A 12,746-nucleotide genomic window follows, 5' to 3' on the forward strand; every position below is an offset into this window, starting at 1 on the left:
ATTGTAACATATTAAGGAAGGTACCAATCAGAAAACAAGGAAACATGCTTTGGTGAAAGGTAACAAGCTCTCTCTCTCTCTCTCTCTCTCTCTCTCTCTCTCCATTTTCTTCTCCAGGGATGGATTCTCTTGTTGAATCTTCAAATGACACAATCACACTTACACGAATGACGAGAATGCACACAATAGAGAGAGATTGAATCAAATAATTAATACAATTTAAAAGCTAAGAACATATTTAGACATAGTAAAATTAGAACATGAAGATCGTGACGTTGTAAACACAAGACCATGTCAACTTGAGGTAACATGATTTGTGGAAAATAAAGCACAAGTTTTCTCTCTCTCTCTCTCTCTCTCTCTAAGATTTTGGCTTCTGGGTTCTTGTTTTCTGTTACCCTTGGACTCACTTCAGTTCAATACAAATGCTGCTAGTTGTGCTTCACAAAGGAAACCTTATGCGCAATGTCAATGAGAGAGAGAGAGAAAAGAAGCATTTCACAATGTAAGTGATTGGCTTGATTTTTAGCGCCTCTGTGAGTCCGTGTGAAGAGTACCGTTGTTCGGGAAAGCCAAACTGTAACAGGAGAGAGGGAAGCGAGATAGAGCGCAGAAACCAGGTGTGCGGATTTCTTGCTTCCATCAGGCAGAGAGAGAGAGAGAGAGAGAGAGAGAGAGAGATACCCATACAGCAACAGGAGGATTATGAGCTTGGACCTGATATATAGAGATGGAGCACTCCTCACCAGGGCTAGAGGAGATATTTGACAAGAAGCTCAAGGCCTATGCATCCTTGGACTACAAGGAGTTGAAGAACCCTGTTGATTATTATCAAAACAGCATCTTCGTCAAGCAACTAGAACAAAGAGCCCTATGCACCAGAGACAGAGCAAGCCCCACTCTGTTCTTGCCCAGAGGCAGATCCTCAAGCCCTACTGTTCTCTCCAATCTCAACCTCAATAACCCCAATTTGAATAACCCAAGTCACAGAAGAGTTAAGCCTGACCCATGGGCCCTTAACCTTAATGCTACTTGTGACCTTAATAATGCAGATTTGGGTGCGTCTCATTTGAGCACTAGTTGCAATCATACTGGTGCCTTCAACAATGTTGCTCCCAGCGGGCCTACTGCTGTTGCCAGTTGTACTCGCCCCAGTACCCCCTGTGATTCTTCCATCTCTCCCAAACGGTTTGGAAGCCCCTCTCTCCGAAGCAAAGTACTCGCGAATCGTGACAAAGAGTCACTCATGGATGAGATTATTGACTTGAAAAAGGTTCTCCTTGATCAATCTGCCACTCTCCAAAGACAGAAAGTCCTCTCTAGCAATCTTGAACTTGAAAATAGGTACTTGTTACTTCCACTCTGTCTGATACTTATGAAAGATGTCACATGTTCACAAAGCTGTGGTAGTTTACTCATTGTCCCGAAAGAAAGCATTTACTGTCTGAATCTATGCACAGAGTCTTTTAAGGTTTTGCCTCTTACTTGTCTTAGGAAACTTGAGAAAGAGCTTGAAGAGTTTGCATATCAAGGAAACAACACCAAGGGGGTGTCTAGGCCAGGTCTTGTGTCTCATGATACTCGATTAAGATCAAAAATCCAAGGTGGTAAATTTCCTGTGTTGCAAAATGCTAGTTAATTATATACCTTATTTTTCGTGTGTGTGTGTGTGTGTATATGAGAGAGAGAGAGAGAGAGAGAGAGAGAGAGAGAGAGAGAGAGAGAGAGAGAAATGAAATGAAATGTTATATTAACGTCTTCAAAAGGCCAAAATGACCTATGAGACCAAACTGTTACAAAACTGTGAATCTGATGCCATGTCTGGGTACAAAAAGACTAGAACAAAATACTACTACTACTAGAATCCATCCTCATCTGCACTCTGAATGATGAGAGAGAGAGAGAGAGAGAGAGAGAGAGAGAGAGAGAGAGAGAGAGAGAGAGAGAGAGAGAGGAAATGAAATGTTATATTAATGTCTTCAAAATGTCAAAATGACCTATGACACCAAAAGGTTACGTCCATGTGTGCCTCTAGTACAGTGTTTCGGGAACATAAAAAAAAAAGAAATAAATGAGGGTACCGAGACTTGGTTGGTATGTAAGTCTAATCTACATCCTTATCACGCAATACATCAGTTCAAACAAATGTGGGTGGGTACAATCATATGTGGGCTGATAAGTGCACAATGTTCCAACCGGCAACCTTCTCAGCCGTCTGTTCCGATCGAGGGAGTCTTTAGGAATATGGTGCAGCCATCTGACCCTGATCCAGTGCAACCACCTTTGCCACCGCCATTGCCACCACCGCCGCCACTAGGCTACAATGGTTGGAGCCCATATGGATACCCTTATTATCCATACTCGGGATATGCGCCTAACCAACCCAACGATTTCAAAGATGGCGGCACGACAGTCAAATTTTTCAGTTTTTCCGCGGTGAAAGATCGCAAGAAAGCATTGCAGTTCCTACAGCAATTCGACAACATCTATGCTTTGGGGAACTATACAGAAGAATCCAAGATTTCTGGAGCAGCGGGATTTCTGGTGGAGTTCAATCGCGACACAACTGCATGCTCCAAGGACCTGGCAACCTTTCAAGACAGTTTTTGCACGTAGTTACATGACTTTGATCTTTGAAGTCCGGATTTTGGCTGAGTGGGGCAACTTGAAAATGATTGCCACCGAAACCATGGACGACTATAACCAAAGGTTTCTCGACGTGTACCTTCCGGTGTCCTTTAAGTTCATTTCCTTGGAGGACTAGTGCGAGCGCTACACCATTGGACTACCATCACCATTGCAGGAATATTGTCTCTCCAAGCAAGTCTCTACCATGCAAGAGCTTATGGACCATGCCGCGGTCGGCTACAAGCTCATGAAAGGAAAGTCGGAGTTTACCACAGAAGAACCTCCGGCCACTAACCATAACTCTCGGCAACAATGAACAAATTCTCGGGAATCCTGTGAAAACCAACCTCAACGGCCTCTTCTGACACAACGTCAACGAGACGCCTTGTTACAAGAAGGCCGATGCTTCGAATGTTTCCAAATAGGGCATACGTTCAATACATGTCCTGAGCGAGCCTCGACGTCCTGAGTGCAACCTTCCGTTCCGATGTCAGACAGATCCCTGGGGCCACCTTCGGCTAAGAAGGCTAGACCTGCTATTGGACTAGTACTCGATATTTATGGTATAACCTCGAGAGTTTTAATGAATTATGCAGAGCTTATGAAAAAGTCAACGGCTTGAAAGCACTTATTTTCTTTGACCCCGGAGCTATGGAGAACCTCATCCATTCAGAATTCTTGAAGAAGATGCACTTTGATTATGATGCAGAGGGTGGAGAAATTGAAGCTGAGCTAGCCACGGGGCAAACTTAGAAAGTGGTGCTGCTCATTGGTGCACTTCCAATGACTATACAAGATTATCATGGAAAAGCTGAGTTCCACAATATAAAGTTGGGCAATTGCGACGTTCTCTTGGGCATGCCCTGGCATGACAAGAATGATGCAACTCTCCAGGTTAAGAACCGAACCATCATCATGATGCAGAAGGGCAAGCCAGTTGTCCTCAAAGTTCGGTTGTCCGAACAAAGCCCTGAATGACCTCTCTAGTTGTTTTCTAGTTAGATACTTTTGAACATTGTTTGAGAAAGTATTGTTTGAAATTTGTTTGAAATGGATGCTATCTGTTTTAAACCTGTCTTGGTTTCGATTTGAATTGTTTTGCTCTGGTTTTAAATATTGGTTTCAATGATTGGTGATTTTACTCCTGGGTGGAGAAGTGAGAAATACTGTTTTGGTATTGTTCGAACCTTGGAACGACGTAGACCGATGCCTGGGGAGCGTTTCGTTGTATGTTTGAAAACCTCGGAACGACGCAAGTCGATGTCTGGGGAGCGTTCCGTTGTATGCTAGAAAACCTCCGAAGGACGCAGGCCGATGCCTGGGGAACGTTTGGTTGTATGCTTGAATCTCCAAGTGATGCAGACTGCGATGTGGGAGCGTTTGGTTGTACAGTCCTTTGAGATCATAGCGTGGACCTTTTCAGGTTATTTGCGGGGGGAGTGACGAGGTAGTCGTTGAGTAGCTTCAGACCGTAGACCGTTGTCTCGAGGGAGTGTCCAACGGCGCTGTTTGTTGTGTCTTGTAACATGTATATGTGAGCATTTGTGTTGCATTGTGATGTGCCAACCATTGAATATTCTTAATTGAATGAGATTGCCTGGTTATGTAATTTTAGTGCATCAAGACACCCGTGGAAGATTAGTGCGGTCTGGGTGTGATGGCCAATTTTACTATGCCAGTATATCAAGAGTTCTGAACTGGACGAAAGGAGAAGCCGACTCCTTGATCAAAAGAGCCGAAAGGAGAAGCCAACTGTTTGACCAAAAGCGTCGAAAGGAGAAGCCAACTCCTTAACAAAAAAAAAAAAAAAGTAAACTGATTGTCCCTCGAAAAAATTTTGAGCTAATTTGAGTTGTTTTGCAGATATGCTATAATCGCGGACGATTACTTTCTTTCAAGAAGGGGGGGATGTCACAAATTCCTGACGTGTCAAGCCCTGAAGAATGGAGCCAACTTGTAGATGCCGGCCGAGGGGCCTAAACGTTAAGAAGAACAAGCAACAGAAGAAGAAGTCCTACCAACTTATGGGACCCCGTTCGATGGGGCCCCAATTGACAAAGAATTAAAATAAAGCAGGACCCACAGCTGATGACATGGGAGTTTTTGGAAATCACGGTGACAGTGCTGACGTGGCAGGCTGTACGGATTTCCGTGTTTTGCGTTGCCAGTTGTACGGAATTCCGTGATTTACGTTGGCAGCTGTTTGGCATTGCTTTTGGACTAGAAGCTTTTGAGTTTGAAGGCTTTTCATGTAAACTGCTTTTCATAGGCCAAGGGCCTTTAAATATGTGCTAAGGGCTCATTCTCTGGCATGCTTCCTAGAGAAGGTGCAGAGTCTGGAGTACCGGCTTGTACCGGTTTGGGGCCAATACTCTCTGGGGTGAAATTCTGCCACTCCGTGTCGCGTGTCGTCTCTCTCTCTCAGTTCAGTTGTTATTGAAGTGCTAATAGTCTGTTCAGTTTGTTCTTTTCTATTGGCATGTGGTGCCCGTCTTGTGACACCACGTCACCGGTTTGTGACATACCCCCCTCTTGAAAGCATTGTAATCGCCCTCGATTACTGTAAGGTGCAGCGGAATGAATGTTGTATTTTCTCAAGATTAGTGATCTTTATTGCTCAAGGTTCCTTTTAGTTCTTAGGGAAAGAGAGAGCTTTCCGTCTTATGGAGAGTGCTATGATCACGAACAAAGTGATTGGATATTGTGCGTGCAAGTGAATGAGACTGAGAGAAGGAGAGAGAAGAGATACAACACCCGAGAGTTGTAAAACCCTCCTCCGAAGGCCCCACTCTCGTCGGCGAGAGTGGTCTACTTGGATTGCACAAAGGTGTACAATGCGTATGCAATGGACTGATGCAATGGGACTATGCCGAAGACGACGATGGTGATGACGACGACGACTTGGTGGCTGAAATCTGAGATCTTCTAACTGCAGATTTTCGTGGTTGATTCTAGGGCTGAAAATGACTGTTTATGGCTGTCCTTAAGGGCTGAAAATGGTGGGTCTGACGGGGGTCAAGCTGAGGTCAAAAACGCTGACTGTTGTACCTGTTTTGGCTGCGTTTTCTGCTGTTTGTTTAAGGTTGAAAACGCTGGTTCAGCAGGTCTATTTAATGCTGAAAATCGCTGGAATGGGCTGAGGTTTCATGCTACAAAAACGCTGATCTGCAAGTATCCAATGCTTGGAAAAACGCTGAAGTGTGCAGCAGGGCTAGCATTAGTAGTTGGCTGCTCTTGGCTGAGATCTGTGAGTCACAATCGCTATGGACTTGATCTATTGCTGATGGTTAAAAATGCCAGCAATGGAGGACTTGGATGGCGATGGCTGGATCTGGGAAAACGCCAAAGGAAGTGGGAGGTCGGCCTAGGCTTGGAAACGCTAGGGGTGTTAGGGGGGGGGTACTGTTGAGAAGTTGCCTGTTGAGCGGGAAGCTCCTGCTGCCTCTTCTGCCAGAAAGTGCTAACTTGGGTTTGCTTATATATTAACTTAGCATAATTGCCCTACCTACTTTTATTGGAAAGTCACTTAAAAATAATAAGTGAAAATAACCAAAATAGGAAAATAGGCTAAATGCACTGGAAAATTCCCCTGACTGATTCTGATGGGTTCTGAGGGAATATTGATGATCATGCTGTGTGCAACCGGAGGATATGCATCTACTGGGCATGCACGGTCTACGAATAGACTCACAAAAGTGCCAGATCATTGCTAATCTAATCTTGACTGAACTGACTGAACCCTGCTGTGGTGTAGCTTGTCCACGGACACATAGGGTTGGGATGTGTCACGTGACATCCCCTCCTTTTCAAAGTGAGGTACTGGTACCGAACTGTATGGCGTCGAGGGAGATCGCCAACAGCATCCAGAATCCTGGAAGACTGTGTATGCAATGTAGATGAACATAGAGACGGAGTGACAACCCGTTCATCAAACACATGCAAACAATGCATTTGAATCTTTTTTGTTTGATCGAAATCAATCAACTGTGGCAAATCACAATGGAAATGCCCATGTTTGGTGCTCATACTATCATGTGCTCTTTCGGAAACTGTGTCATGCCAAGGAAGAGACGCGGAATGTGACTTCTTGACATACATACTTTTCAGCTTTTCACGAAAAATCCGCATACATTCGTGCTCATCCATGAGAGAAACGTGCTCAACATACAATATGTCATGCCTAGGAAAAGGGATCACATAATGATGTTGACTAAAATACAGGAAACCATCACGAATGAAACACTCGAACAATGCGTGCGTATCAATCATGCGAACACATAATACTTCCTGTGAGGGTTCTTTGGACCAAGGCTCGAGAGCCAAGATCAATCCTTCGTGATTGATCGAATCTGCAACGAGGTTAGCTTCGCTAGAAAAAGCATCCACTAACACCTCATCCTGGTGAACAATCACATCTTTTTCATGCAAGTCATCATGCTTGTTTGTATCATCCAAATCATCATGCAAATCATTATCATCATGCTTCTCATAATCATGCAAATTTTGTGTGTCATGCTGTGGAGAGAAAGAGACTGAGAGAGTCTCCTCTTCCTGAATCCTTTCAATCTTGTCCTGCATATTAGCAATGAGAGATGGAGAAGGAGCAATGTCCACTCCATGAAAGACAGTAGGAGAATCACTTTTGGCATTGAGAGTTAAAGTGTTAGCCTCCCAATCAACGAGAGGGTTTAGTTCACGAAACCATTTTATGCCTAAAATCATATCACATCCTGAGAGAGGAGAAACAACAAATCTTCTAGTGAAGGCAGTCTGTTGAATTGCAAACAACACATCAAGGCACTCCTCCGTGATGAGAGCGTCCATACCAGGACGAAAGCCAGAGACCTCGATAGGAGATCTCGGACTAACTTCGAGGCGGGCTCTTTCAACAAGAGAGAAACTGACCACATCATGCATACTACTTGGGTCAAACAATATGACAAAACGGTGCCCCGACGTACGACCATAACATTTAATGAGAGAATCATCAATGGGAGGGTCCTGAGAAACTTTGGGCACACGCGTGTTATCATTCATTGCATTGACAGATGTAGTGGGTGTTGTGGGTTCTTTAGATTCATTCGATTTAAGCTTAGGACATGTTCGTTTTATGTGACCCTTAATGTGACAATGAAAACAACGACCTTCCTTAGAATAAGTGCTTTGTTCTTCCGACGTGATGTATCCTCCTACAATTCCTTGTGCTACCTTTTCATCTGGAGTAAGCTTAGGTTTAGCAGTTGTGTTAGCTTTACCCTTAGATTCATTGGAAGAATTCTTTGATGAGAGACTGTTGGAAGATTGGTTAGAAGAGTTATCATTCTTACCATTCTTACCGTTCTTACCGTTCTACGGGTTCTGAGAAATCTGCGAGGTACTTGTGGAAGTCTTGTTCTCCTTAGGCTTTCCCTTGTTGTGCTTCATCTCTTGTGCGAGAGCAATTGCTACCGCCTTGTTGAGATTGATTGGATCGAGTACCTCGACATCGTACTTGATATACTCGTCCAATCCATAGAGAAAAGCCTCTTTGCGCTCATCATCCGACATGCGTAGTTGGGTACCTAGCTGCAAAACACGATTAGAAAAAGACATAACTGGCACGCCATTTTGCTTGAGAGCACGCCAATCGTCCTTCAATCGTGCGAGGTACTGAGGTGGCATAAACTGTGCCCTGAGCTTGTCTTGGAAATCAGCCCAACTAAAAGAGAGGGGTGTGAAATCGTCGGCTGCCTCTAGGTGCGCGGCTAGCTGTGCCTCTTGCCATGCGTGGTACCAATTGATGGCATCACCGGCAAGGTACATAGCTGCCGTCAAAACTTTGCTATTTCTTGTCTTCTTAGTTGTCGCAAAATAAGCATTAAATTGATGCAACCAAGAATGTAGCATCCATCTTACCGTCATACTTACTAAAAGTCTTTTCTGTGACTGGATGGTTGGAATCCGCGTCGTGGCTTGCGCCACTTGACGAACTCCCACGATCTTTGGGTGGTTCGGTCTTCGAGGCTAGGACTTGGGCAAGCAACTCTTGAGTGGGTAGCTCTCGTCGAGCTTCACTCTCGGCCTCCAAGGCCGCGGCTCGTGCTGCCGCCTCCTCCTTTCGTAGTTCTTTTCTTTCTTTTCTTGCGTCGCGTTCGCGTTCTAAGGCAATGCGATTTTCTTCTTGTTGTGCGGAAAATCTTGCGTTTCTTTCGTCGCACTCACGGTCTTTGGCTGCTTGGTCTGCTGCCATTCTTGCAATTCTGTCGTCGCCCTCACGGTCCTTGGCTGCTTGGTCTGCGGCCATTCTTGCAATTCTGTCGTCGCGCTCACAGTCCTGAGCAAGGCGCTCACGTTCCTGAGCAAGGGGATTTGCTTCTTGTCTATCCATCATGGCCATCATCTGCTTGACCATTTCCTCCATAGGGTTTGGTGCACTTGGTGGCGTAGATGGCGAAGGGGGAGGATTGAAGAAATCATCTCCGGGTGGGGACGAGTCTTCGTCGCCTCTCTCATGCTCATCACCTGTATGCGAAGTATCCATTCCTCTTTGGGTGACGACCATGCACTATGATCTTGGGGTCTTAAGCTCGCGAGGAACTTGGGTTCTTGAGGGTCTTGAGGTTCTTGAGGTCCTTGATTCGTGAGAATCTTGGGTTCTTGAGTCTTGAGGGTCTTGGGTGCTTGAGGTTCTTGAGGTTTCCTTTCGCTTGCAAATCGCGTTTGAGAAAGGATCTTCTCTTCACTCGAGTTCTCCTTTCTGCGGGCGCACCCCTTGGCGGCCTTGTGCTCACACCAAGGTTGCTTTTTCCCACCTCACGTCGATTGGCCGGCCGCTAAGTGCACGGTCCGCTCTCAATGAGTGAAAAGAGACACAAGGGGAGGCTGGACAAGCCCTTCTTTCTTGGGATTCCTGTCACTCGTCAACAAAACACGATTAGGAATCGCCACGCCCAAGTAAACTTGGGTTCGTGCGACCGCAACAAGCAAAAAATATTCTTGTGGTTCTTTCCTTGAGTAATGCATAACACTTCCAAAGCTCTGATACCAATGTAAGGTGCAGCGGAATGAATGTTGTATTTTCTCAAGATTAGTGATCTTTATTGCTCAAGGTTCCTTTTAGTTCTTAGGGAAAGAGAGAGCTTTCCGTCTTATGGAGAGTGCCGCTATGATCACGAACAAAGTGATTGGATATTGTGCGTGCAAGTGAATGAGACTGAGAGAAGGAGAGAGAAGAGATACGACACCCGAGAGTTGTAAAACCCTCCTCTGAAGGCCCCACTCTCGTCGGCGAGAGTGGTCTACTTGGATTGCACAAAGGTGTACAATGTGTATGCAATGGAGTGATGCAATGGGACTATGCCGAAGACGACGATGACGACTTGGTGGCTGAAATCCGAGATCTTCTAACTGCTGATTTTCATGGTTGATTCTATGGCTGAAAATGACTGTTTATGGCTGTCCTTAAGAGCTGAAAATGGTGGGTCTGACGGGGGTCAACCTGAGGTCAAAAACGTTGACTGTTGTACCTGTTTTGGCTGCGTTTTCTGCTGTTTGTTGAAGGTTGAAAACGCTGGTTCAACAGGTCTATTTAATGCTGAAAATCGCTGGAATGGGCTGAGGTTTCATGCTACAAAAACGCTGATCTGCAAGTATCCAATGCTTGGAAAAATGCTGAAGTGTGCAGCAGGGCTAGCGTTAGTAGTTGGCTGCTCTTGGCTGAGATCTGTGAGTCACAATCGCTATGGACTTGATTTGCTGCTGCTGATGGTTAAAAATGCCAGCAATGGAGGACTTGGATGGCGATGGTTGGATCTGGGAAAACGCCAAAGGAAGTGGGAGGTCGGCCTAGGCTTGGAAACGCTAGGGGTGTTAGGGGGGGGGTACTGTTGAGAAGTTGCCTGTTGAGCGGGAAGCTCCTGCTGCCTCTTCTGCCAGAAAGTGCTAACTTGGGTTTGCTTATATATTAACTTAGCAAAATTGCCCTACCTACTTTTGTTGGAAAGTCACTTAAAAATAATAAGTGAAAATAACCAAAATAGGAAAATAGGTTAAATGCACTGGAAAATTCCCCTGACTGAATCTGATGGATTCTGAAGGGAATATTGATGATCATGCTGTGTGCAACTGGAGGATATGCATCTATGCTAAGTGACTGGGAGGGGGTACTGTTGAGAAGTTGCCTGTTGAGCGGGAAGCTCCTGCTGCCTCTTCTGCCAGAAAGTGCTAACTTGGGTTTGCTTATATATTAACTTAGCAAAATTGCCCTACCTACTTTTGTTGGAAAGTCACTTAAAAATAATAAGTGAAAATAACCAAAATAGGAAAATAGGTTAAATGCACTGGAAAATTCCCCTGACTGAATCTGATGGATTCTGAAGGGAATATTGATGATCATGCTGTGTGCAACCGGAGGATATGCATCTATGCTAAGTGACTGGGCATGCACGGTCTACGAATAGACTCGCAAAAGTTCCAGATCACTGCTAATCTAATCTTGACTGAACTGATTGAACCTTGCTGTGGTGTAGCTTGTCCACGGACACATAGGGTTGGGATGTGTCACGTGACAATTACGCCTGCAAAACAGACAAAGGCTATAAACTGTCTTAGTAGACACTGACTTTTAGTACCGACGCACTAGGAACAACACATCCAGCACATGTACAAATCGACAGTCACATCACAGGCCAATCACATGACAAATCACATTCAAGAATCATTCCAATATCAGACCATGATTAATCAGTAACGTATTTAGCAATTGCATCTAGATCCAGTCGGGACCTCTCAGATGCTCGATTAACTAATGCCTATTGCAATCATGTCTATAGAGACCTATCAGACTGAAATGCTGCAGTCATTTCGTCGCCTTAAACAAGTCAAGTACAAATCAGTATCATATTATCGGGAATTCCAAATTTTAAAGTCATTACAACAGAATACTTTCAACCCACAGTATCCCTGAAACCTAATAGGAACATCAGTAACTCTATTATCAAAAATCGGGGCGATCTATTGACAAAGGAGCAGAGTGACTCCCCTCTTGTGCAAGCCCGCTGTACCAAATTCCGCCCAAGCTAAAATCGGGGTTCTATCGGAGTAGACTATGCTAAACCGAATGCTTCAAGGTAAAGATTCACAACCTGAGGAGTATTTGCCAGGTCGTCCTCCTCCATCCACTTCGTATCCAATGCTGGATAGTTCTTGAATTTAACCAAGAACCGCCTTATCGCTTTACCTTTTATCTTTCCATCTTTATGTGCCATATCTGTTCTGGAACGAGTATCTCCTCGCTTTCCTCCACCTCGGGTTACTCATCTGGCTCCCCATCATCGTGCACATCGCCTTTAAAAGGCTTCAAGAGACTCACATAAAAAGCATTGTGAATTCTCCATGTATCGAGCAGTTTCAGTCTAAAGGAGACATCATTTATCTTTTTTTTAAAAAAATCTGAAAAGGTCCATAGTATCCCATGCTAAGCTTTGGAAAAAGCCGCTCCTTTCCCTTTTTCTTCTCAGGCGTGCCTTCTCAAAATGTAAGAGCACCCAATCGTTCTCCTTTAATTTCAAATCGCGACGATGTCTATCTGCTGCCTTTTTGTGTCTTTCCTAAGATTTCTGTAAAGCCTCCCGAACCTTGGCAAAAGCAGTGTCCAAGTCCCTCGTGTACTGGTCGCCTTCAAAAATCTTATCTTTTGTGCTTAAGAAGGGTGGAACCTTCGGAGCACCTTCAATAATCTTAAATGGTGCCTTCCACGTCGAAGAGTGAATCGTGTTATTGTAGGCAAATTCCACCAAGGGCAAATACTTTTCCCATTGAGTCTTATGATCCGAAATGTAAAACTTCAATAAATCCAGTACGACTGAATTTGCAATCTCAGATTGCCCATCTGTCTGTAGGTGGAAAGATGACGAGACCTGCAACCATGTGCTAATGTTCTCCCAAACAGCCTTCCAAAACAAACTCGTGAATCGAGGATCTCTGCCAGAGACTATTCCATGTAATCTGAATATCTGGACAATGAACAATCTCGCTAAGTGATCCGGCTTGACTGTCTTCTTCACTGGAATGAAATGAGCTTGCGTGCTAAATCTGTCAATAACAGTCCAGATACCATCGTGCCCACTCTGTGTCTTCGG

General features: G+C 44.7%; 1 protein-coding gene across 1 annotated transcript in view; it reads left to right on the forward strand.

The window, feature by feature from the left end:
* Positions 1–433: 433 nt before the first annotated feature.
* LOC147439505 (uncharacterized) overlaps positions 434–12,746 on the forward strand; it is a 39,997-nt gene continuing 27,684 nt past the window's right edge. The window contains exons 1-2 of the mRNA XM_086485331.1: positions 434–1,344; positions 1,495–1,604. Of these exons, the coding sequence (XP_086341457.1) occupies positions 731–1,344; positions 1,495–1,604 (724 nt within the window). The 5' untranslated portion in view covers positions 434–730. The remainder of the gene's footprint in view (positions 1,345–1,494; positions 1,605–12,746) is intronic.

This window comes from Adiantum capillus-veneris, chromosome 16 (assembly GCF_014529385.1).
Source record: "Adiantum capillus-veneris isolate H3 chromosome 16, ASM1452938v2, whole genome shotgun sequence".
NCBI lineage: Eukaryota > Viridiplantae > Streptophyta > Polypodiopsida > Polypodiales > Pteridaceae > Adiantum > Adiantum capillus-veneris.